The 27,643-nt window shown below is 46.1% G+C and overlaps 1 protein-coding gene across 7 annotated transcripts in view; it reads left to right on the top strand.

Moving 5' to 3' along the window:
* Positions 1-27,643, top strand: part of PROSER1 (proline and serine rich 1) — a 102,670-nt gene that overhangs the window by 25,442 nt on the left and 49,585 nt on the right. For all 7 annotated transcript variants that reach the window (XM_063951868.1, XM_063951873.1, XM_063951872.1 and 4 more), the window contains 4 exons: positions 6,709-7,189; positions 17,134-17,199; positions 19,380-19,448; positions 20,265-20,359. In XM_063951868.1, coding sequence (XP_063807938.1) covers positions 7,145-7,189; positions 17,134-17,199; positions 19,380-19,448; positions 20,265-20,359 — 275 coding nt within the window. In that variant the 5' untranslated portion in view covers positions 6,709-7,144. The remainder of the gene's footprint in view (positions 1-6,708; positions 7,190-17,133; positions 17,200-19,379; positions 19,449-20,264; positions 20,360-27,643) is intronic.

Below are 27,643 nucleotides of genomic sequence, written 5' to 3'. Positions count from 1 at the left end.
GGGAGTGTTGGTACATCCCCATGGTACTAATGTGTACCCCAGCATCCTCTAGGACATAAGAGAAAATAGGATTTTGGTTACCTACCGGTAAATCCTTTTCTCGTAGTCCGTAGAGGATGCTGGACGCCCGCCCAGCGCTTCGTTTTCCTGCAACCGTTATCTGGTTCAGTGCATCTTTGTTTAGTTATGTACTGCATTGCTACTTGGTAAGTAATGTTTCAGCAGTTGCTGAGTTTTCAAGCTAGTTAGCCTTGTATGTGTGAGCTGGTATGAATCTCGTCACAATCTGTGTTAAATCCTTCTCTCGAAGATGTCCGTCTCCTTGGGCACAGTTTCTAGACTGAGCCTGGTAGGAGGAGCATAGAGGGAGGAGCCAGCCCACACTCTCAAACTCTTAACGTGCCAATGGCTCCTGGTGGACCCGTCTATACCCCATGGTACTAATATGGACCCCAGCATCCTCTACGGACTACGAGAATAGGACTTACTGGTAGGTAACCAAAATCCTATTTTTACTATTCTAGTCCAACTCTTTCTAACACAATTTCTGCAGCGGGGTACACTGATTCCACAGGGAATTACATCTGGGTGTAGAGGTGGATCTTGATCTGAGGCACCAACAGGCTAAAAGCTTTGATTGTTCCCAGGATGCAAAGCGCTGCCTCCTATATCCCCGCCTCCAGGCACTGGAGCTCAGTTTGTAAGTTGGTGCCTGCAGTGCAAGCAGCTAACAGGGAGAGCTGCGCTAGGCAGCCCTGAAAAGAGCTTTTTGAAGAAAAGAAGACTTCAAGGGCCGCAGCACAGGCACTTAAAAGTGCAATATGTCAGTCTGACATACCGTGCTGCGGCTCCCTTACCTCCCCAAGCGGCGCTGTACACTCCCGCACCCTGATTGCCGGGTACTTGAAGCGGAGGCGCTCTGGTTCACACAGGCAAACTCACCGCCGCTGCTTTCCTGGATCGCGTGCCCGCATCATAGGGAGGAGGTAAGAGGGTCTCCCAGGTGGGTCCCGCTAAAATCGCGATCCGGAGCGGTCTCCGGGAGACGGACCGCGCACGCTGGCGTGGACACTGTGGCCATACAGGGACCCCACTAGACCACCAGGGCAAGGGGCAGAGGTCGGATTTCTATAAATCAGTTTTCAGGCACCATTTACTGCAAATGTTCCCGCCATGGAGCTGCATCTCTCTTCTCCCTCACTCCCTTTCAGCATTTGGGTGCCATTACACACAGCTGTGCTGGGCAAAGTCTCCTCTGTAAAGCCGCCTGCCTCATCAGCCCTGTGCATTTACAGGACACTTAAGTATTCTACATGTCATTGAGACAGTGTTAGTTAGGAACAAGTGCATTACTACAGAGATATTTAGTACAAGTATCCTGTGATATACATCCAGTGTTTACTGTGCATTGTTATATCTGTATAAATACATAGCTTTACTCAGTAGTCCAGTTACTTAGTATTGCTAGTCCAGTGCAGTTTTATTGTTGTTTGTAATAATTTCTGCATTGTACATGTGACTGTGTGTGCCAATAGCTGCTGTGTGATATCTGTTCCGTGTATCTCGCACATATTGCTATCACTATATTTTGTACTCTGAAGGGGGCTAAGTGCATCAGGGTTCTCATATGATATAGTGTTTCACAGGATATACTACTTTGGTATTTTTCTCTGTTTTACAGTCACCACATACCTCTTAAATTCTCTGTTTGTGCTCTGCTCTGCAGTCACACTATATAGGAATTTTTTTTGTCAGGTATTTTGTCTGGTTATATTGTACTATTACGCCCTGAGGTTACGCTTACAAATAATGTCTGCTAAACAGGGCGGTGTCTTCATGGCTGATCCTGCGCCATGCGGTGCTGATGCCACGGATAGCTCAGAGGAAAACATTGCAGCTGAGGGTTCAGGTACCGGCGGTCTTATACCCCTCAGTCAGTCTGCAGCACCGGTGGCACACCAAGGCCCACCTTGGGCTGCTTTTTCTAATTTTACTGACTACGCTATTAACTAGACTTGCGCCCCCTGTGGGACTTCCTGTGCCATTACAGCCACATATTGTCCCTGCAGTTAATCCGCCATGGGCAGATAATCTGTCCTCTCAGTTACAGCAATTAAATCAGTCTTTGGCTAAACAAAAACCTAACCCTCGCCCGTCTAGGACCAAGGGGTTATCTAAGCGGGTCATTACTTCCTCTCAATCCACACATGTTTTGGATACTTCATCCGATGAAGATGGTGCATATACTGACCCCTCAGACACTGATGCTTCTGACAGGGAATCTATTACAAGTGGATGTTCCTGACCTCTTGGAGGCTATCGAGCTGATTCTTCAAATTGATGATATCGCAGAACCTCCAGATACCTCTAAGAAACACGATAAATTCAAACGTCAGAAGGTTACTAAATTAGTTTTACCCCATTCTGACCACTTCATTGACATACGTCAGGAATCCTGGGAATATCCAGGAAAGAAATTCTCTCTGTCTAAGAAGATGCTAGCCCGTTATCCCTTCGCTGCAGAGTTAAGTAAAAATTGGGAAACACCGCTCACTGGTCGCACGTCTGGTGGTGTCATCTGCTCTGCCTGTCACTACCATCACCTCTCTGAAGGAACCGACGGATAAGCGGGTGGAGGGTTGCTTGAAGTCTATTTACACTCTTGCTCTAGCTGTGCAAAGGCCTACTATTGCGGCGTCTTAGGCTGCAAAAGCTATTGAAGCCTGGGTACAGGAAGTCGGAGCAATCGTCTGATTTTCCTGATAATGCTAGACAGTGTCCTTCATATATTATTACAGCCTCTCATTATATACAGGATTCAGCGTCTGATGCCGGTGTCCTGGCGGCCAAAGCGTCTACTACGTCTATTCTGGCTCGCCGGATCCTCTGGTTGCGGTCCTGGACTGTAGATCAGGACTCTTAAAAGACCTTGGAGGTAATACCTTTTAAGGGAAACATCCTTTTTGGGGAAGATCTCAACAAGATTGTGGCTGATTTAGCATCCGCTAAGACTGCCTGTCTGCCTAGTACTAATCCTTTGATTCTGAAGGCTAAGAGTACTTCCTTTCGTTCCTTTTGACCTCCAAGTAAAGCAAAGGGTCAGGCGTACCCAAAACAGGCTTGCGCTTCCAAATCCACTTAGCCCAAACCTAAACGTGCCTGGGCTGCCCGTCAGCCTGCTGCATGACGGGGCGGGCCTCCCCCTGGAGTTGGAGGCTGACTTCCACGATTTGCCCAGGTATGGTTACAGACCACTTCAGACGCCTGGGTAAAGAAAGTCATCGCTCACGGGTACGCCATCTCTTTCAAGAAACGTTCCCCCTCGCCAGTTTTGGTCAACAAACACCCCTTGGGATCCGGTAAAAGCAAAAACTCTCCACTTGGTGGTACAATCCCTCCTGGACACAGGAGTGATAGTGCTGGTGCCTCTGGCTCAGAGAGGCATGGGGTACTATTCAACACTGTTCCTAGATCTGAAACCGAACGGGTCCTCCCAGCCCATTCTCAACCTCAAGTCTTTGAACAAATTTGTGAAGGTATCCAAATTCCGTATGGAAATTCTTCACTCTATTGTTCTGGCTTTGGAGCCCAAGGACTATATGGTATCCCTGGACATACAGGATGCTTACCTGCATATACCTATTGCCGTGTCGCATCAGCAATATCTGCGGTTTGCTATTGGCAACCTACATTTCAGTTCCGGGCCTTACCTTTTGGTCTGACCATGGCTCCAAAGAATTTTCACCAAGGTCATGGCGGTCATGACTGCTCTGCTCCGCTGTCAGGGTATCAGGATCCTGTCGTATCTGGATGACTTGTTTATCCTGGCGAACTCTCTGAAGGTTCTCCTTCGTCATCTCGAACTGACGGTCCTATTCCTGCAAGCCCACGGATGGCTCATCAACTAGGAGAAATCCTCATTAGTCCCTGCTCAGAGCATGGTGCACCTGGGGGAGTTATTGGACACTCACAACCAACGGTTGTTCTTGTCTCCGGAGAAGGTCCTGAAACTTCAGGACAAGATAAGATGCTTCCTTTCTCGCCCACGCATGTCGATACACTTGGCGATGCAAGTACTAGGCCTCATGGTGTCGGCTTTCGACATAGTGGAGTACGCTCAATTTCATTCCCGCCCTCTGCAGAGGTTAATCCTTTCCAAATGGCATGGCCTGCCTCACCGGATCAGGACTCGCATGATCTCCTTGACTCCGGAAGTTCACTTGTCACTGACCTGGTGGCTACAGGACCAGCAATTGAGCAGGGGTCATCCCTTCTGGATCTCCAACTGCCGGTCTGTGGGGTTGGGGCGCGGTGTTGGAGCAACACTCTTTTCAGGGTCGATGGACCAGGGAAGAATCTCTCCTCCCGATAAACGTTCTGGAGTTGCAGGCAGTGTTCAATGCTTTGAAACTGGCCCTGCCTCTGGTACAGAACAGGCCTGTTCAAGTGCAGTCTGACAACACCACCACGGTGGCGTACATAAATCATCAAGGCGGGTGCTTGAAGCTGCATGGCAATGATGGAAGTGTCAAAGATTCTTTTTTGGGCGGAACGCCATCTGCCAGCCATATCTGCAGTGTTCATTCCAGGGGTCCTCAACTGGGAAACGGACTTCCTCAGTCGTCAGGACGTACACGCCGTAGAGTGGAGCCTTCACCCAGAAGTCTTTCAACTGGGGCATCCAAGATGTGGACCTGATGGCGTCTCGACACAATCACAAGGTTCCAGTCTTCGGAGCAAAGACAAGGGATCCTTAAGCAGTGTTTGTGGATGCGCTGGCAATTCCATGGAATTTTCAGCTGCCGTATGTGTTCCCTCCGGTGTTACTCCTGCCCAGGGTAATACGGAAGTTCAAGCAAGAAGGAGGAATACTACTTCTAATTGCTCCAGGGTGGCCCAGACAGCATTAGTTCTCAGACCTACGGGGTCTCTTGATAGAGCGTCCTCTTCTACTTCCGCAACGCCCAGACCTTGTGTCTACCAGGATCTGGCCCGACTGGCTTTGACGGCGTGGCTCTTGAAGCTTCAGCTCTGAGGGCCAAAGGATTTTCTGAGGCAGTCATTCAAACTATGTTGAAGGCCCGTAAACCGGCTTCTGCTCGGATTTATCATAGGGTTTGGAATTGTTACTTCACCTGGTGTGCAGCTAAGAATTACAATGCATACAAGTTCAGTACTGCCAAACTTTTGGCTTTCCTGCAACAGGGTCTGGACTTAGGCCTTCGTCTGGCCTCCCTCAAGGTTCATATTTCTGCCGTGTTGATATGGTTTCAGAGAAATATTGCGACTCTGCCTGATGTTCATACATTCACTCAGGGTGTTTTACGAATTCAACCTCCCTATGTTCCTCCTGTTGCTCCTTGGGATTTGTCAGTTGTTCTGGATGCCTTACAAGAGTCTCCGTTTGAACCTCTTGAGTCTGTGGACCTTAAGTGGCTTACTCTTAAGGTCTTGTTTTTTATGGCTATTACCTCTGCTAAATGGGTTTCAGACTTGGGTGCCTTGTCCTGTCGGTCTCCCTTTCTGATTTTTCACCATGACTGGGCGGTTCTTAGAACTTCCCCTGGTTATCTGCCTGAGGTGGTGTCGTATTTCCACCTTAACCAAGAGATTGTGGTTCCGGCCTTTACCTCTCCAAGTTAATCCTCCAAAGAGTGGTCTTTGGATGTGGTGCGGTCTCTCCGTATTTATGTGAAGAGAACCGCTTCGCTTAGAATATCTGATATCTGATTCTCTCTTTGTTCTTTTTGGTTTTCACAAACATGGCTGGCCTGCTAATAAGCAGACCTTGGCCAGATGGATTAGAATGGTGATTGCACATGCTTATGGACAGGCTGGCCTACCATCAAAGCCCATTCTACTCGGTCTGTTAGACCTTCTTGGGTGGCCTGACGAGGTGCAACCCTTGAACAATTGTGCAAGGCGACTACGTGGTCCTCAGTGAACACGTTCATAAGGTTCTATGCCTTCGATACTTCCTCCTCCCAGGATGCCTCCTTTGGACGCCGGGTTCTTGTTCCCGCTACAGTGCGTCCCCTCCCATGAGGAAATGCTTCAGGACATCCCTGATGTAATTCCCTGTGGAATCACAGTGTACCCCGCTGCAAAAAAGGAGATTTATGGCCTATAGATTGTAAGCTTGCGAGCAGGGCCTTCCTACCTCTGTCTGTCTGTTTTTACCCAGTTTTGTTCTATTACTGTTGTTCTAATTGTAAAGCGCAACGGAATATGCTGCGCTATATAAGAAACTGTAAATAAATAAATAAATAAATAAATAAATATGGTAAGAACTTACCTTTGTTAAATCTTTCTGCGAGGTACACTTGTTTCCACAGGGCGCCCACCCTTACACACTTAGCTTCTTTGGGTTTGTATGGCATTAGCCGCTGGTACCTTCTCCTGTCGTGAGAATGTGGTTATATGTGGCTACTAACTGTTGTCTCTTTTACCTGCTACTGCATGGACTGGTTAACAAGACTGCGCTCCAGTGCCTGGAGGCAGGGTTATAGAGGAGGCGGCGCTATGCATCCTGGGAACAGCCAAAGCTTTTAGCCTGTTGGTGCCTCGAATCAAGATCCAACTCTACACCCCGATGTAATTCCCAGTGGAATCCAGTGTACCTCGCAGAAAGAGATTTAACAAAGGTAAGTTCTTACCATAAATCTCCTTTTTTTCTCATGACCTTTTTTTTTCTTTCTTGTGTTTCAGCAATAACCCTGAGACTGCCTGAAAAGCAGATGCAGATTGTAAATCATCGTGAAGTCTCTTTTGCCAGATCTGCATGGAAGGGACACATAAGCTTTCCAATCACCCCATTTGCATTATGTACTGTATGGCAGAGTGAAAAATTAAAAACAATCCTTTTCAATTATTGGAAGAATACATCTATTTTCAATACACCATAGTGAAGCACCTTGAAGTAGCTTTGAATAACACTCAGCGTTACATGTAACCGGTCATGGACTCTCCACCTTTGTGACAGTGTAATGTGCGATCTGTAACAACTGGCCCGGCATGTTGTATCTGAGGTCCTTTGCTATCACACAGTAACTGAAGTCCACACCACGCAGTAGCTGAAGAGGACAAATAAAAGCAGATATCGACTTTGTGCTGTACCCAGCGCAGGGAGGACGCCAGCGCCATCATGGATAAGAAGTCATTTGAGATGGTGCTAGATGAAGTGAGAAAGGTATGTTAAAGCATTAATTTTGTTTACCATGGGGGTAATTCCAAGTTGATCGCAGCAGGAAATTTTTTAGCAGTTGGGCAAAACCATATGCACTGCAGGAGGGGGGGGGGGGCAGATATAACATCTGCAGAGAGAGTTAGATTTGGTTGGGTTATTTTGTTTCTGTGCAGGGTAAATACTGGCTGCTTTATTTTTACACAGCAATTTAGATTGCAGATTGAACTCACCACACCCAAATCTATCTCTCTCTGCACATGTTATATCTGCCTCCCCTGCAGTGCACATGGTTTTGCCCAACTGCTAACAGAATTTTCCTGCTGCGATCAACTTGGAATTACCCCCCATATTCTGATCTTGACTTTGTTATGTTCTACTATTATATGCAGTGTCAGTCATATATTTAAGTACAATATTTAATACAGTACACAAACACACATACAGTACACGTACACACACACACACACACACACACACACACACACACACACACACACATCCAAAAAATAACCCTTCTCCTGCACTAAGTAGCTGAAAATACTAGAAATCTGTATGTATTTACTTTAACCAGCTTCTCTTCTCTGTAAGTCTCCTGTTAGTAAGACCAAAAATAAAATACCTTTAGACAAATACCCTGAAGGTGCTCAATAATGTTTAACATACAACTCACACTTATAACACTTTAAATCCTTGTTATGAAACCAAATGGTAAGTTTTTCAGTGTCAGGAGGAGTGCGCTTATAATGCCTTAGGATCTTGACACAATTGGTGAATATTCTTTAACCACTTGCCTGGCGTCGCATTGTTTGCAACCACACCAGGCTGTGGAACACGGCGTTGTCAGTTGCCGGAAGATAATTCTTCTAGCAGCTGGCAATCGTAGAATTCCCCTCCAGCCGCTCTGCATCCTGCACCCTCTCCTAGTGTCTGCTGTGCTGCCGATTACTGCTGATCAGTCAGCACAGCAGGACCCCCCACCCAGTGGCTGCCCAGAGGAGCAGCTGGCTGGGAAATGTAAATTAACCCCTCCCCAGCCCCGTACCTGGTGACTGCTGAGATTAAATTAAAATTGTGATGGTTGCGATGTTCTGATGTTTCAGAAAAAATATTTTACAAATAAAATCACTTTGGATACGTTTTAAATGTGCCCTTGACCTTATTCAACCATTAAAAAACAGACAATTTCTGAGTGGCTTTTGGAACAAAAAATTGCTAGTTAAGTGGTTAAACACTTTAGGATCTTGATGAAATGGATGAATATTCTTTAGACAATGTCCTTTGCGATAATGTCCTCTTTATTTTGACTCCAATGAGATGCCCAAACTTGCAACGAGAGATTAAGGCCAATTGGCCACCATTAATATAATTGTATAAAATGTATTAAAACATTGAGTTTCATACGATAGATCAGAATAATGCTTACACTATCATGATATTGAATGCTGCTTGGTTAATACCATTTTAGGGTCGATCTTCCAACCACCTGTCCACCCCACATACGGGGTGTGAGCTTTAACCTTACACATTTCCTCTTCTTCTGAGACATCAGGGGTACATCTTTATAAAACAAAAAGGTGTCATAATGATATAAACCACAATCAGTCACCTAACACAACAATCAAGATTAAAATCTTTACAGTTATTTCAATGTAAATTTTACAAGTTAACATGCGTTAAACAGATGTATATTAAAAATGATTATGAATGCTACAGATGAAAGTATTAACTATTATTATTATCATTTATTTATATGGAGCCACATGGTATCCGCAGCGCCCAATTACAGAGTAAACAAATAAGCAAAACATGAAGACAGTGAGTTACAGTAATAATATTGGAGGTCTAATTTTTCACAACATGTAATCTCCTATATAATAGCCCTGTGATTCTGTGCCTGGGTTTCTAACGCTGGGCGTGGCTAGAAGCTCTCATTGGGTTAGTGGCAGGTCTATCACACCCAGTCCACAGCTGATTGGGCGAGAAACGCCCTCCCACACAGGTTACATCCAATGGAAGGCTCTGCCCTTTGCCTGCTGTGTTTTCACAGAGCAGGATTAGCAATGGGACTGATGCAGCCTCACACCCCAAACCAGGCCCACTGCATTTGCAGCATCATACCCTCCAACAATTTACACACAAACACTGATACACATTCGAAAAGGGGGCGTGGCCACGGGTACAGTGGCGTGGCCACGCCCCTTTTCCTATACTTTCAATGGAAGCTTGGAGAGTCAAAAAATGGTACAGACCATAAAAAAAAGGGACTGTACCTGCCAAAAAGGTGCAGCTGGAGGGTATGCCACTGCATCTGCAGCAAGTCTCTGTGCTGTAAATAGGGGAAAAAACAATCCTTTTACTGCAGCGTCCTATGGGGGTCATTCCAAGGTGATCACTAGCTGCATTCGTTCCCTGTGCAGCGATCAGTCAAAAACTCGGCACTTCTGCGCATGCGTATGCAGCGCAATGCGCACGTGCGGCATAGTATTACAACGAACTATGTAGTTTTACACAGGGTCTAACGCTGCTTTTCAGTCGCACAGGCAGCCGCAGAGTGATTGACACGAAGAGGGCGTTTCTGTGTGTCAAATGACCGTTTTCAGGGAGTGTTCGGAAAAACTCAGGCGTGGCTGACCGAACGCAGGGCGTGTTCATGACGTCAAATCAGGAACTGAATGATCTGAAGTGATCGTAAGTGTCGAGTAGGTCTGAAGCTACTTTGAAACTGCACAAAAATGTTTTGTACCCGCCCTCCAATCCCTTCGTTCGCAATTCTGCTAAGCTAAAATACACTCCCAGTGGGCGGCGGCATAGCGTTTGCACAGCTGCTAAAAACTGCTAGCAAGCAATCGACTCGGAATGACCACTAATGTCTTGCTGCCAGTCCGCCTGCCCCCTCCGGCATCAACAATCCCCACTCCCTAGCCGCGCCGCAGGTGGAACAAAAGCTGCTGTGGCCACCGGCATAGATGTGTATGAAAGTGGCGCAGCGGAAGACTTTCATAGGCCTCCCTGCGCCGCATACTCTCTGAGCCCCGGAGCCTGCTCGGCGTGTGATGTCACAGAAGTGCCTCCCCGCCACAGCCGCACCCAGATCCCCAGAGGCCCTGACTCCGCAACACAGCACCTAAGCTGCCGGCCTGGAAGCCCCAAGATGGCTAATGTAACGGATAGAGAGGGTGATATTACAGAGGGTAATGTATGGACGCTGAAACAATGTAAAAGGTGACAGTGCTGTGCAGTGCAGTGGGTGTGCTGACAGGGCTGTTGCTAGAGTGTTCGGCGCCCCCCTGCAAACTATAAATTTGCACCCTCGCATACTTTACAAACGCACAGCGCACATAATGACCCCTGTAGTACTTACACATGTAATGCCCCTAAACCAGTGACGCTTACACATGTCACGCCCCCCTGTACCAGTGACGTTTACACAAATAACACCCCCTGTAGCAGTGACGCTTACACAAGTTATGTCCCCTGTAGCAGTGACGCTTACACATGTAACGCCATCTGTACCAGTGCCGCTTAGACACGTAACGCCCCCTGTACAAGTGACGCTTACACACATTATGCAGCAGTCACACATACACACACACAACAGACACATATATATACAAACACACACACACATACATACATACTGTACATACATTACACACATACACAGTCACACATATATACAGTATATACACACACACACTCACTCTCTTTCCAGACACTTATCTAAATGAAGTCTGGCTGGCCGAAGCTGTAGCAGCTCATCCTCCTGCTGCAGCATGGTCCCGTGTAGCTCCGCCCCTTACTCCCATCTAGCTCCGCCCACTTTGGCTCCCTCCTGGCCACTGAATGTCACACAGGGGAGGGGAGGGGGGAGAGGAGGTTTTGTGCTGACAGCGCCGAGGGGGAGAAAAGGTTTTGTGCTTCCGGCGCCGCTGCATGTGTGACAGCAGCCGCCAGCAGCAGGGATAGCAGCAGAAGCTCAGCACAGGGATGCAGAGCAGGGAGAACGTCTCTCCTTCCTGGTGCCTCCCTGCACTGCATCCCTTTGCTGAGCGGCTAGCGCCGGCCCTGTGTGCAGTGTTAACTGACACTGCACAGCACTCTCACCTTTTACATTGTCCCAACACGCCGCATTACAGGGAAGTAGACGCACTACATAAACTACAGCTCCCAGCAGCCCTTAGCACCGAAGCATTCTGCCCCTTAGGGCTGCTGGGAGCTGTAGTTTATTGCGTACATCTTCTTCCCTGTAATGCGCCGCGTTGGGACACTGGCGCGAACAATAGGACTGCCTGCTGTGCGAGTCTCCGGGAGAGCCACTGCCAAAGGGAGGACAGCAGCTTAGCTGCTGACAGTAGTAGAAGCAGGATAAGCATTACCCGCCCCTCCCCCACTCACAGTACCTCCGGGCCCCATTTGCGGCACCCCCACACACCCTCCAGCACCCGCGATAGCTCCGGACCCCCACCCGCAGCGACCCCGCACCAGTACCTCCCGCCACACCACTGCATCCGCCCCTCCCTCACCCGGGCAACCCCTGCAACTGCTCCTCCCCCACCCGCAGGGGCTCCAGACCACCACCCGCAGCATCCACGCACCCTCCCCCACCTGCGGCACCACTGCCGTGGCACTCCAGGATCCTATCCGCCTCTTTCCCGCGCCCCCTACTCCCCCAACCAAAGCACCTACTAGGTGGTGATTCACCAGGCCCTGCATGCGCTGTTCACGCCGTTGCAAGGGCCTTCCACCCCTTAACCATTGCACGCCCTTTGTCCGTGCAATATTTAACCACTCACACAATTATGATTGGATGTAATACTCCATTTAATAAAAATATTGCACGCCACAAGGGTGTGCAAGGGTTAAGGGGGCGTAGCCCCTTACGACGGTGTGAAGAGCGCCCGTAGGGCGCGATGAATCACCTAGTATCTATATAATAAGCAAGAGTGTGTGTGTGTGTCTTCCTTTTTGTTCTTTATGCACGGCCAGAGTTTTGGACCAGGATTAGGTTTTGGCCTAAGTTTGAACTTTGTCAGGGTCATGGGTGTCTAAATGTTGGCCGCCAACTAGGCCATGTTGTGTCTGAATTAAAATTTTTATTTAAGCAACTTAGCTCAGGCTGTCTCCCAGTGCCGAAAAAACAGCACTGATCTGAAGGCACCGGCTGATATGTGCCAGTGGAGGGCAGACAGAGCTCCAAAGAGCAGTGAGTCAGAGGATCAACTGTCGCACTGCACCTGCACTGACCGTTACTAGCCATGCTCGCCAATGTTGGTCTGCAGTGATTTCTGTTCTGCAGTGATTTTGGAAGCTATACTGATTTCTGTTCTGTAAATTAGCCTGCTCCTGATATTTCCCATCCCATGCAGAGAATACGCCTGCCTGCACTGTCGTTTACTCCTAATATGCATTGTTATAAAGGTGTGAATTACTTCTGTGTTCTTCTCAAACCTTTCCCCCTTTAGTATTCCACATTCAAACTAAGTTTACTTCTTTTCACATCTCAGCCTTCAAGAGTGTGTTATTTTTAGGACCAGTCACTGTTAAAGCACAACCGCAGACTACTGTCAGTTTCAGAAAAGCCATGCCACCAAAAAAAAACTATCCAGTCTCGGTCGCAGCTCCTCAGCTGCAAGAAGTAAAAGTGAGACGAGATATGAGACTTCAGAGGAAGCACAAGCACACTTCACAGATCAACAAGAGACAAGCAGCTACCCGAGAGAGAGAATCACTCAAGTAAAGGTTAGCTCACCAATGTGCTGATGCTGCTAGACATGCAGCATCCAGGGCCATGGAGTCCCCAGCTGCAAGACAAACACGTCAGTCAGCCGATGTGGCTAGACATGCGGCATCCAGGGCCATGGAGTCCCCAGCTGCAAGACAAACACGTCAGTCAGCTGATGTGGCTAGACATGCAGCATCCAGGGCCATGGAGTCCCCAGCTGCAAGACAAACACGTCAGTCAGCCGATGTGGCTAGACATGCAGCATCCAGGGCCATAGAGTCCCCAGCTGCAAGACAAACACATCAGTCAGCCGATGTCGCTAGACATGCAGCATCCAGGGCCATGGAGTCCCCAGCTGCAATACAAACTCGGCAGTCAGCCAATGCTGTACAAACTGCAGCGTCGACAGCCATGGAATCTCCAGCAGTGAATAGACAATCTGTTAATGCCTCAAGAGCTGCAGTTCTCAGATTAAAACCATGGCAAGACTTTAAACATGCTGCATTTCACTGTAATGCAAATATCCAGTATGAGATGCACCTTAAGGTAAATATTGTGAACATGTCCAGGCAATGTATGCACTGTAGCCCTTAATGTGGGGTACACACTGGCCGATATATCGGACGTTCTCTTTAATGGCTGATATATCGCGGGTCCGTTGGCCAGTGTGTATACGGGCGATATGTCTATGAACTCCGTCGTTCACAGACATATCGCGTCGGCCCCGCAGCACGGCCGACGGCCAATATATCTACTGATATATTGGCGTGACGCTGTGTGTGCCGCCCGTACACATGCTGCGGCAGCCGGCGGTGATTGACAGCTGAACTGGGCGGGCATGTGTACACGCCCGCCCAGTTCATGATGTCAGTCCCGACGGATCGGGCAGTGTGTATGCTCAACACACTGCCCGATCCGTCCATAGATATATCTGCCGATCAATTGATCGGCAGATATTTATATCTATCAGTGTGTACCCACCTTAAGACATGGGACAGAGAAGCACCTGGTATGTCTTGTGAGGGCGGCAAGGGAAAATTGCCACCACTCTTGGTCCCACCTGAGCCACTTAAGTCTCTGGTTGCTGGAACACACAATAGATTAAAAGTATTTTGCTCAGACATTCGAAAATATAACTTTGCTCTCCAAATGAGAGGTCTAGTGGATGATTCAACATGCATGTATGGAAAATGTAAAGTTCAGGGTCAAGTCTATCACCGAATAGAATCACTGCTGCCACTTCCCAATGAGAATCATACTGTAATTTCCTTCAAAATGGCTTAATTGGAGAGTGTAACCAGGAAGCAAAAAGACTATATGAAAATATTCCTGGCATTGATTTCCACATAGTCTTTCAGTTGCAGGAAATATTGCATGCTATCAATAACTACAGCAAGAGCTTTAAAAATGTCTTAGAAAACATGTCATCAGATGATTTTAGAGTGATCACCCATGCTGACAGGACATCTGCTGGTGAACATCAAGGTCGATTCCATACCCCAATGAGAGAGCAACCATTATTGTTGGCCAAGAGTGTCAAAGCAGGGACATCGTACTGCAGAAGAGATCTGGAGGATGTCATTCAGTTCTGGAAACTACAGAGCATATGATGTACTGTAATATCCTTTGCTTTTTTGGGCTAGAAGAAGATGGATACAATTTTCAAGTCATTAAGGTTCACAGGGTTAAATCAGTGCAGTTCTATGCATGTAGGTTATTGACCAGATCAACAAGTGTTACTCATCTGCATCAATGTGGACCACCATTCCATCAGTGGTGTCTTTTTCAGGATCAATGGAATGGGATTATAGACAAGAACAGATGTACTACAAGTCAATTCTTCAACCCGGCACCACCGTGTATGCCAGATAGTTTAGAATTACTTAATACACACAATACTTTTAATATTAAACCGTAATATATATATTATATGCTAATCAAAAGGGCGCTGTCATGAATAATTTCAGCAATTACTTTCTATTAAGATATTTTAAAATGATTGTAGTTGATACATCCTTACATTGCATACCTCATAGACCATCTTGATTATATTTTATACATTTACTAAAATTAAAATAACATGCATAAAAGTATGGTACACAAGGACGAAACGCGTTGGAAATTGAGAGCAGTGTACACCATTCTGTGTAAACCCATAAGGGTACAAGTTCACTTCAGGACAGTACCAAGAAAGGTTTTCGTTCCATCTTGACAGAAAAAGAGACACTCGATCTCCAACAAACTCCATCATTGTGTACCATACTTTGTACAACTAATTGTGTCTTGGCCTTTATGTATGTTATTTGAATTATAATAAATCTATAAATATAATCAGATTGTCATAGACATGAATATAAATTACAGCAGTGGTTCTCAAACTCATTCCTCGGGACCCCAAACAGGTCACATTTTCCAGGTCACCTAGCAGGTGCACAGGTGTACTCATTACACACTGACACGTTTAAAAAGACCCACAGGTGGAGCTAATTAAAGCCATCAACACATTTAAAAAAATTCTCTGGCATGTGTATGTGTTTTCGCCTAATTAAGGGATGCTGAATTCAGTGAAAACATTAGATTTTCTATGTCACGTCACATTTATTAGATACAGCTATTACCGCTTTTGTTATTTGTGTGTCTGAAAAAAGTAAGATAACTGAATTTCAATTAATCTCTCTAGAATTGAAATATTCTCATTGTATTCATCTATAAAATGCTTATTCAACTACAGAGATGCTTAAAACTTCAGAAACTCTAAACAACCCAAATTAGCCGTAATGTAATTGTTAATAAAATATAAAATGTGAGGTCACTTTGCTTTAGGGAAACAGGATGTTGATACTTTCCGTTTGCACAGTGTCATTGGTCTCTCTAAATAAGACCCAGCAGTATTCCCCCATCATTGCAAGGTCTTAGCGTCCTTGGTAGCAATGTTCTATGGTCAGAATATCTTGGTGAAAATGTTCCCCCTGTTCATCACTTACACTGCTCAGGGAAAAAGTGAATTTTAAGTGACATTCCAAAACCCATATTCTTGTAGTTGTCCAATAGTTCATTCACGATAGACACAGTTGGCCTCTGTTCTTATCCCGAAAGGCCCCTACACATTTGGCGTTCCACCTCCGAGCCGCCCGGCGGCGGGGGTGGGGGGGGGGAGGCAGTGACGGTGGGAGTGAAGTATCTTTACTCCCCCCGGCTCCATAGCAGTGCATGCTAATATGGACAATCTCGTCCATATTGGCCAGCATGCATAAGCGACTGGGCTCCAACGATGAACGAGCGCTGGGCTGCACATCCTTCATCTTTGGTTCCTACACACTAAACGATATGAACGCGTTCTCGTTCATTAATGAACGAGAACGTTCATATCGTTTATTAAAATCTGTTAGTGTGTAGGGCCCTTAAGAATCCACTCGCAGCAGCCTTGAAGGAGGACTAAGCAGCAGACTCAAATTTTTGTCAATTTAACGTAAAATTTTTAATCCGTAAGCAGATTCCTTATTTGAAGGCCAACAAACATTCCTTCTTTTAGCATTGTTTTGCTTAACTTTGGAAACGTTTCCTTCAGATAACTGAAAGCCTGGCCTTCTTCTTTTTCCGCAGCTTTCACAAAATTCTTTCACAAAATCCTTCATTAGGCCCAACTTAACTACTTAACTAGAATTTTTTTTCCCCAAGAAATCCCCTCAGAAATTGTCAGGTTTTTTAATGAGTGAATTAGGTGAGGAACATCTATTTAAACTCATACAAAACGATTTAAAAAAACAAACAAAAAAAACATTTTTCTTTTCAAACATTGGATCAACACAATCGGGAGATCGGAAACCATTGCGACTTTGATTTCCCCAGCGGTTGCTAATCTGAGCAGCCACCAGGTACACACTCTGGTGCTAGGGGGTTAATATACATACCCCAGGATGCATACCCCGTAGCGCAGGCAGAAGGGAATCATGCGTTGCACTTACTGTGATTAAATACTTTAATTTTCGGATTTCAGTTTTTCAAAGTATCTCAAAACTTTCCATATCATCAAATTTCTGATGGTGTATTTGGATTCTATGCACAAAATTACATGGAGATTGATACATATCATGTTAGGTTTCAGTATGGCTGTTGAGTAGTGTTATTTCACTTGCTGTTAGGAGACCTGAAAACCTGAACTGTTTGGGGACCGAGTTTGAGAACTAATGAATTACATCAATCTGTTTCCTTTTCTGTTTTTCAGGCAGTGATGACAGAGTATAAAGTCAAGGCCTTGGATTATGTGCATGGATATTTTTCCTGTGAACAGGTAATTTTACAAAGCACACAAACTACAGAAACAGTCTGCAGTAGAGTTGCATAATAAGGGGTATATTCAATTGGTGTCGAAATGGCCGCCTTGTCAGAAAGATGGCAGTTTTTGACTTTTCAGGTCGTAAGGGGTTCCGGCCTATTCAATCCCCGGCTTTTTGTTCTGACAAGTTGAGGAATTCGTCTTGTTGGAAAGCACGTGGATTAGCGAATAGACGCCAATCCGCTTGCTTCTGGAAACTGGACCAAATTCGACAGGTTTTAGTCCCATTTCTGACCATCTCAATCTGACTTTAAAAAAAGTCGGGTTGAGCAGGGCGTCCCCCCAGCCAGGCTCCTCACTCCCGGCAGCGCACCCCGGCCACCGCTGACAGCTCCCCCTGCTGACAGCTCCCCCCGGCAGCCGCTGACAGTAGCAGCAGGATGGGACACCGGGAACGGCCAAATCTGACAGTCTGATTTGGCCACTCATTGAATAGGGCTTGTCTGATCCATTCCGACAAATACATGTCGGAATGGATCCGACTTTAATTGAATATACCCCTAAATGGGAAATATTTTCCAAGTGAATATAGTAGCAAATGATAATACTTAGCAGATACACTGAGAGGAGAACTCACGGGTGGGGTGGTGCTCCTCCATGGGGAGATATCTCAAATCTTAGTGAGAGATAAAGTGGAGAAGTTGCTCATACAACCAATCAGCTAACTGTCATTTTACAGGTTGTGCTACTAAAATGACAGTTAGAATCTGATTGGTTGCTATGAGCAACCTCTCCACTTTATCTCTGCCCAAAGTTTGATACATCTTCCCCCCACCCCTCCCTCCTCCCAAAAAACCAAACAAAAAACAACTGATAAGTAACTTTAGTGGATTCAATTGTCCATTGCTGCCCTCCTACCTAATATTCATTCTTCACGGAGATATACAGAGATAGATATATATATATATATATATATATATATATATGTATGTGTGTGTATATGTATGTATATATATATATATATATATATATATATATATATATATATATATATATATACACACACACACACACACACACACACACACACACACACACACACACACACACAATTGATGGTCTGAGATCTGTACATGTGTAGGATCTGTATTGAGCATGTGTTTATTTCTGGCTTTGACAACAGTCGCAGTGTCCCTTAAGCCATAGCATGATTGACACACTGCAGCCAACTAGGGGCAGCAATGCCAGTTTACAAATCTGGTGTGTGCTGGTGACTGCGTCTTCCACCACAGGTTTCCTGGCCTCTTTCTGAGTGATTACACCAGAGATCCTGAGTAACCTGTTTTTGCAGATGATCCGATGCTTCATCCATGGATGCAGCAACAGATCTGAGACGCAGCTGCTGTGTGAACTGCGTCCACCTATCTATCTATTATTATTATTAATATAATTTATGTATATGGAACCACATGGGTTCCGCAGCGCCTAACAAAGTACATAAACAAATGAGAAAAACAAGAAAACAACGAATTACAGTACTAGACAATGTAGGACAAGTACATGGTATATAAACATTTCTGTATCAAGGTAGAAGACACTGAGATAATCATCAGTGTGGCATTTACTGAGGGTTAGGTGCCGTTGTATGGAGTAGAAAATAGTCTAAGGGAGGGAAAAGCACATGAGTGGAGAGGGCCCTGTGGAGAGAGCTTGCAATCTGAAGGGAAGGGGCAGACAGACAGGGGTGACACAGATGGGGGAGAAGTGAACATGTAAATGAGGGTCAGGATGAAAGTTGGCTGGGTTTGATGAAGAAGTGGGGTTTGGGAGCCTGTTTAAAGTTTTGTAGAGAGGTGGAGCGTATAATAGGGAGAGAGAGAATTTCAGAGGTAGGGAGCACTATGGGCAAAATCTTGGAGGCAGGAATGGGACGAAGTAATCAGTTGGCAGGTATTCCTCCGATTCGTGTAGGTTACGGGTAAACATTAAACTGAACCTGTCATTTTATTTATACTTTGCATAATGTGTTGTACAGTAGCTATGCGTAATAAAAATGAATGTTGTTCCACCATGGTTCTGTTTGCCTACTTAAGCACATGTCACAGGCTACCTCCACCAGCATAGGATAGCTGTGATTCACTGGAGACTGTACCTCCTGTGTGCATTACTAACCAGTCTCTCTCACTCTCTTCTAGGTGATTGAATTATTAAGATATTTCTCCTGGGCAGAACCTCAGCTGAAGGCAGTGAAAGCCTTGCAGCATGTAAGTATACTCCATATTTTAATGCATTTATATAAATTTTGTAGTGCACTTGACATTAATGACTCCACTGTCAGTGCAGTAACTCATGAGCTTTGTCGTGATTATACCTGTTGCCCACAAATACTGTAGGTTACAAGCTACAGCCCAAGAGTTTTTGGAGGTGGCACTGGTTTTTGTCATTAGCAGACTTGACTAGATAATAAGCATTGCCAAGACAGGATGTTCATACATAATAATACACATATCTTGAAATGACTGATTCCCAATCTGTAGGGTAAATACAATAGAGCCCCTGTTACCAAAACTCATTGTAGGCAGGTATTGTGAGTTTAAACGGCGTTCTCTCTCTCTCTCTCTCTCTCTCTCTCTCTCTCTCTCTCTCTCTCTCTCTCTCTCTCTCTCTCTCTCCTGAGAACTACTGACATAAGTGAGGAAGGAAGCATTATTGGGGTTAATCGCTGTACTTGTGCAGAATTACGGAATCAGTATGATATGCTGGCTGTCGGAATACCAGCGCCGAGCACATCGTGTCCCCTCACAGGCTCGCTGCGCTCGTCACGCTTCGGGCCCGGTGGCGAACACTATTCCCCTCTGGGCAGCGGTCAGTATTCCAACCGCTGGCACTTCACCAGGTGTCGGGATTCTGGCGTCTGTATCCCGACAGCTGGCAAACTGATTGTCTCCCCAGAATTACTGCCTTTTTGCAGTAGTGCAATAAGCTATTGGCTTAGTAACAAACACGCTACTTTGCATACTTCATAAATCATTACTGCATTTAAGAAATAATCGTTAATAGTGTTTGTTTTCTTTTGTCAGAAAATGGTCGCCATACCTGCAGCAAAAGTTGTGAATATACTGAATTGTTTCACGTTTAGTAAGGACAGACTGAGTGCGCTGGAGCTGCTGGCAGTGTGAGTCCTTACACCTTCTATATCTTATTCCTGAAAAGACGTTTCCTTTACAGTATGTCTGGAGCTAAACTGATATCACACTGTGTGTAAATCTAACCAACTAATCAATTGGATTTATCTTACTTTGCTAGTCTATGCTGTGAACTCTCATTTTCGTTACTTTGGTCATATGTTCATATTAATTATTATTGGTATGGATATCATTGGTGATTATCTCCCAATTATGCGTCAAGACTTCCAGGCATTGCACATTCTGCCCAATGTAATCCTATGAAAGGCTGCCTAACCTGAATCCATTGTGGGAAGGATGGATAAGGATATACAGGGTTATGGTGGATAGATCACTCGCTATAAGGCTGACATTCACAACAGATAACATTAATCGTAAAAACAATACAGTGTAGGAGACCACAAATACTATGTTACTATATATTCATGGTACAGTATCTGTAAAGCGGGATGTAGTCAAAAGGTCGACAATAACAATATCGCCATTCATAAGGTCAGTTCCACAAAGACGACGGGCAGCATGTTGACATTCTCAGGGTGGTATTAGGGAACAGTGGGGAGGATTGGGGTTAGGCACTAGAGGGAGCGTCAAGGGTTGGGAATTGGGTACAAATACTTAATGGAATGCAGAGAATTGGAGGTCTGACCCAGAAATGATGGATGCATGACCACCGAGACCCGGAAGCCTCCACTGCAGCCGCCAGGAGATTGTAAGTCACCGCTGGACCATCAGGACAAAATGTTGACATGGTGAATTTTGACATTGACTGTCACATTTTCTACCCAACCCCTATAAAACACCTTGAGTATAAATATTTTTTATTGTTGGTATCATTTATAAGACACCACAGAGCTGCGCAAGCCCAGTTCTGGTACAAGCAAAGAGGCAAAACAGTGTCCATTGCTGTCCACTGACTCGGGATGTTGGCGAGTGGATAAGTGAGCCATGGGCGTGTAGATAGAACTGTGGGCTATATAGAGGTAAGCCTTTGCAATAGCGACGACGACTTCTTTCACAAGTGGTACAGGCGGTAAACCGCATCTATTCTCAAACATGTAATGCTTGTACCAGGATGCCCATGGATGTAAAGAAATAGTACATAAACTTTATTTCTGCCCACGATTATCCTGCTGTATGTGATGACACCTACTGTATGCTTACAGTATGCATGATTTTCTTCGGGACCAGTGATCCTTAGGGGTTGAGGCTAGGATTCCGGCGCTGGGGATCCCAGCGGTCAGCATACCGATCCCGGCAGCAGAATGCCAGCGAGCGAGGGTGAGTGCAACAAAGCCCCTGGCAGGCTAGCTGCACTCGCCACAGGTTTTGTTCCCACTCTATGGGTGTTGTGGACACCCACGAGTGGGAATAGTCCCTGCGGGTCGACGTTCTGTGTGCCGGCATTTTGATCGCACGGGATCCCGAGTGCTGGTCACATGACCGCATCCCATCCTTAGTGTGTCTGTGTTGCCACTCCATCTACTGGAAGAAGAGTGTTACACAGCACTGACAGATTATACTTGTATATGCACTTAAGACACATAGGGGTCTATTTACTAAGCCTTATATGTTGGTAAAGTGGATGGAGATAAAGTACCAGCCAATCAACTCCTAACTGTCATTTTTCAAACCCAGCCTGTGACATGGAATTTAGGAGCTGATTGGCTGGCATTTTATCTCCATACAAGGCTTAGTAAATAGACCCCATAAAAGCTTACAGATGCATTAATAAATGTAAATGTCAAGTTCAATGGTCGACATGCCAATGGTCGACACACTCCCCTCCCCCCCTCCCTCCCTCATCATGGACCATGTTTGGGAATCTCAACCTGTGGTGAGCGCAGTGAGGAGGATATGGTACACTAATTGGGGTGACTTGTTGTTTAACATACAAAATAACATCCAAAAAACAAATAAAAATTTTGCCAATATTTCCATGTTGACATTTGTACAGTCGACCTTTTTCATGTTGACCTATTCACCGTGTCAACCTATTGCGTGTCGACCTTATGGGGTTGACCTGTTCACTATTGACCTAATATTGGTCGACCCATTGAGCCATACCCGTCTCCAAGTAGGCTATATAATATTTATAAGTTCTTGTTATTAAAATTCTGCCACCTTGTTTTTTTTGTTTTATTTTTTGCGTGTGTAATAAATATTATAAACTAATAGAGAACATTTGGTAGCACACCCAAGAATTTACATAACTGCATGTTTTAAAAGCCACAAACTGTCACTCACTAGCGTCAATCTTGTAAGTCTGATAAAGATACATTAATTGCAACTTTTGTGCGGAAGAATTCCTCTCTTGTACATATTGATAGAAAAACATATAAAGCTTTTTAAAACCAGTCTGCTCATCTGGTTAAAATATTCAGCACACAGGTATTAATTCAGTTTGAAACTATAGTAATCCGGGCTCTCCTTTTCTCCTCTGTTCCCCATGCACAACAAGCACACTGGTGAAAGTGGGAAAGACGATTTATAGGAATACAAATATAAAAATGTATCAATCTGCCACATCAAGTACATTTCCCAGTGTTCCCTCTACTGCCTTGTATCACTTTGCCATTAGTGACCCTCCAGTAATCGGTGCTTTAGGATGAAAATGATAACAATTTGAATCAAATGACAGTAGTAGCCGAAGACTGAAGTGAAGTATTTTTACTGGCATTCAAGGTACTACTGGTAAAGGTCATTTGTGGAAGTGCACCTCTCGCAGTGTATGATTGGAGGGTGTGGATCATAGGGTCAACCACTGTTGGCCGACAGTGACTAGGTTGACACCTGAAATAGGTTGACACGGTCATTAGATCTACATGGAAAAGATTAACCTGAGTTTTTATTTATTTTTTGGGTGTTGTTTTCTTCGGAAAGTAACCGGAACCCCAATTAGTGCACCGTGTCCCCTCGCATGGCTCGCTTTGTTCGCCATGCTTCAGGTAAGGTGCCTCCCTCCACTACCGCTGCACTCGCCACAGGTTACTATTCCCAATCGTAGTCCACGTGGATTGTGAAGTATGAAAAAGTAAAAAAAAAAAAAGGGAAAAACTCATGTCGACCTTTTTCCATGTAGACCTAGTGACCATGTCGACCTAAAGACCGGATACCTGTGTGCATGGGGTGATAGTATAACCGTAGTGTGTATTGTTTCGGACAGACTAGATGTAGCAAGTTTTTCTTTACTATTTACATCTGTTTGTTGCACTAATGATCTCCAGCAACATATAAAGGTTTTACATAGTAAATCGGCTTCTGCTGATGAAGGGCCTCATTCAGTATGGATTACATCAGCGATACGATCACATGCTGAACTATTTATGGGCAGTGTGCACACACAGGAGCCGTACTACGCGTGTGCACACAGTGAGATGCAATAGCCTCTGCTTGATTGACAGGCAGAGGCGTTCGCGTGGCAGGAAGTGCTGTCTGAAACGGGGCGGGTACGGGGCAGCTGCGTGATGACACACGCGGCCACTGCAACTCAAAAAATGCCCGGTCTGCACCTGCCTTTACAGCCAGGCTGCAGAGGCAGTGGTGCATCCACAAATCAGCGATGCGGCTGGGCATTTGCATTCTGGGCAGCTTTGCCCTGTGCTTTGCATTGCGATTGCAAGCAGTTGCAGTTTTCCTAAAATTGCAAAACTACAACTGAAGCTGAATAAGGTCCGAAAAGCGTTGGGCGGATCTCTGTGTATGATGATGAGTGACAGACTGTTATTTTTTTGGAGCCATTCCCAAAACACAAATGTGAAGCTACTGTATCTAGCAATGTACTAAAATAGAAGCCTTCTCGCAGAAAGAGAAACTATGCTTACCTGAACATTTTGCACTGTCCTAAATCACCTTTTCTGACTATAGTTACACAGATGGCTGGAAAGAAGTCTGGGAAAGGGGCCATTCATACAAATGTCATACCGGAGCATGTGCAGAAGATGATGCACTGTGCATCAATATTTCCCCCATTTGTAAAAAAGCTTTCCTGCCTAAAGAACCTCATTTTTGTTCTCATTCCAGATATCATTCTTTGTGTTGGGTATATAGCTACTGTACAAATGGAAATAAATATACATGGATCACACACAATAAAATATTACATTACATAATAGATTAGTCGTGTCTGTATAATTTGATAGTTTTGATAGTGAAAGGATGACCCTTTACTTATATACCGTATATCACAATGACCTTTCATCTTCTTCATATCACCACATGCATCATTCTTAATATCATATCACCTGTCATAGATTATAAGGATATTGGCAGTCACCTTGGAGTTCCCTGTACAGTAAAGTACACTATTTTAGCTTGTAGTCTTGTGCTCTTATATGGCTACAAACCTTATTTGGGACATCCTTGTAATTCACACTTGGGGTAGTATGTACTAGCCTGCGATGTGCAGGCTGTGTGGGACGTTCTGTGAGTATTCCTGTACTTTTAAAGCGGCAATCGATTACATGGAAAAGCCGACCTGGTATAGGGGCATACTCGCAGAACTTCGCTTAGGGGAAATTATCCCATGTAGCTAATACTTTGAGCAGCGATGATAAGAAATGGACAGGGCAACTGGGTCCAGCAGAGAGATTGAAGTTGGGTGTTTAAAGTTTCTCCTATATAATAGCCCTGTGATTCTGTGCCTGGGTTTCTAACGCTGCGCGTGGCTAGAAGCTTTCATTGGGTTAGTGGCAGGTCTATCACACCCAGTCCACAGCTGATTGGGCGAGAAACGCCCTCCCACACAGGTTACATCCAATGGGAGGCTCTGCCCTTTGCCTGCTGTGTTTTCACAGAGCAGGATTAGCAATGGGACTGATGCAGCCCCACACCCCAAAATAGGCCCACTGCATCTGCAGCATCATACCCTCCAACAATTTACACATAAACACTGATACACATTCGAAAAGGGGGCGTGGCCACGCCCCTTTTCCTATACTTTCAATGGAAGCTTGGAGAGTAAAAAAATGGTACAGACCATAAAAAAAAGGGACTGTACCTGCCAAAAAGGTGCAGCTGGAGGGTATGCCACTGCATCTGCAGCAAGTCTCTGTGCTGTAAATAGGGGAAAAAACAATCCTTTTACTGCAGCGTCCTATGGGGGTCATTCCAAGGTGATCACTAGCTGCATTTGTTCCCTGTGCAGCGATCAGTCAAAAACTCGGCACTTCTGCGCATGCGTATGCAGCGCAATGCGCACGTGCGGCATACTATTACAACGAACTATGTAGTTTTACACAGGGTCTAGCGCTGCTTTTCAGTCGCACAGGCAGCCGCAGAGTGATTGACATGAAGAGGGCGTTTCGGTGTGTCAAATGACCGTTTTCAGGGAGTGTTCGGAAAAACTCAGGCGTGGCTGACCGAACGCAGGGCGTGTTCATGACGTCAAATCAGGAACTGAATGATCTGAAGTGATCGTAAGTGTCGAGTAGGTCTGAAGCTACTTTGAAACTGCACAAAAATGTTTTGTACCCGCCCTCCAATCCCTTCGTTCGCAATTCTGCTAAGCTAAAATACACTCCCAGTGGGCGGCGGCATAGCGTTTGCACAGCTGCTAAAATCTGCTAGCAAGCAATCGACTCGGAATGACCACTAATGTCTTGCTGCCAGTCCGCCTGCCCCCTCCGGCATCAACAATCCCCACTCCCTAGCCGCGCCGCAGGTGGAACACAAAAGCTGCTGTGGCCACTGGCATAGATGTGTATGAAAGTGGCGCAGCGGAAGACTTTCATAGGCCTCCCTGCGCCGCATACTCTCTGAGCCCCGGGCCTGCTCGGCGTGTGATGTCACAGAAGTGCCTCCCCGCCACAGCCGCACCCAGATCCCCAGAGGCCCTGACTCCGCAACACAGCACCTGGGCTGCCGGCCTGGAAGCCCCAAGATGGCTAATGTAACGGATAGAGAGGGTGATATTACAGAGGGTAATGTATGGATGCTGAAACAATGTAAAAGGTGACAGTGCTGTGCAGTGCAGTGGGTGTGCTGTCAGAGCCGTTGCTAGAGTGTTCGGCGCCCCCCTGCAAACTATAAATTTGCACCCTTGCATACTTTACAAACGCACAGCGCACATAATGACCCCTGTAGTACTTACACATGTAATGCCCCTAAACCAGTGACGCTTACACATGTCACGCCCCCCCTGTACCAGTGACGTTTACACAAATAACACCCCCTGTAGCAGTGACGCTTACACACGTAATGTCCCCTGTAGCAGTGACGCTTACACATGTAACGCCATCTGTACCAGTGCCGCTTAGACACATAACGGCCCCTGTACCAGTGACGCTTACACACATTATGCAGCAGTCACACACACACACACACACACACACACACACACACACATAACAGACACATATATATACACACACACACATACATACTGTACATACATTACACACATACACAGTCACACATATATACAGTATATACTGTATATACACACACACACTCACTCTCTTTCCAGACACTTATCTAAATGAAGTCTGGCTGGCCGAAGCTGTAGCAGCTCATCCTCCTGCTGCAGCATGGTCCCATGTAGCTCCGCCCCTTACTCCCATCTAGCTCCGCCCACTTTGGCTCCCTCCTGGCCACTAAATGTCACACAGGGGAGGGGAGGGGAGGGGGGAGAGGAGGTTTTGTGCTGACAGCACCGAGGGGGAGAAAAGGTTTTGTGCTTCCGGCGCCGCTGCATGTGTGACAGCAGCCGCCAGCAGCAGGGATAGCAGCAGAAGCTCAGCACAGGGATGCAGAGCAGGGAGAACTTCTCTCCTTCCTGGTGCCTCCCTGCACTGCATCCCTTTGCTGAGCGGCTAGCGCCGGCCCTGTGTGCAGTGTTAACTGACCCTGCACAGCACTCTCACCTTTTACATTGTCCCAACACGCCGCATTACAGGGAAGTAGACGCACTACATAAACTACAGCTCACAGCAGCCCTTAGCACCGAAGCATTCTGCCCCTTAGGGCTGCTGGGAGCTGTATTTTATTGCGTACATCTTCTTCCCTGTAATGCGCCGCGTTGGGACACCGGCGCGAACAATAGGACTGCCTGCTGTGCGAGTCTCCGGGAGAGCCACTGCCAAAGGGAGGACAGCAGCTTAGCTGCTGACAGGAGGAGAAGCAGGATAAGCATTACCCGCCCCTCCCCCACTCACAGTACCTCCGGGCCCCATCCGCGGCACCCCCACACACCCCCTCCAGCACCCGCGATAGCTCCGGACCCCCACCCGCAGCGACCCCGCACCAGTACCTCCCGCCGCACCACTGCATCCGCCCCT

The sequence above is a fragment of the Pseudophryne corroboree genome, chromosome 2 (assembly GCF_028390025.1).
Source record: "Pseudophryne corroboree isolate aPseCor3 chromosome 2, aPseCor3.hap2, whole genome shotgun sequence".
In the NCBI taxonomy this organism is placed as follows: Eukaryota; Metazoa; Chordata; class Amphibia; order Anura; family Myobatrachidae; genus Pseudophryne; species Pseudophryne corroboree.
Note: the sequence above shows the minus strand (reverse complement) of the source record. Positions and strands in the feature narration are given on the sequence as shown.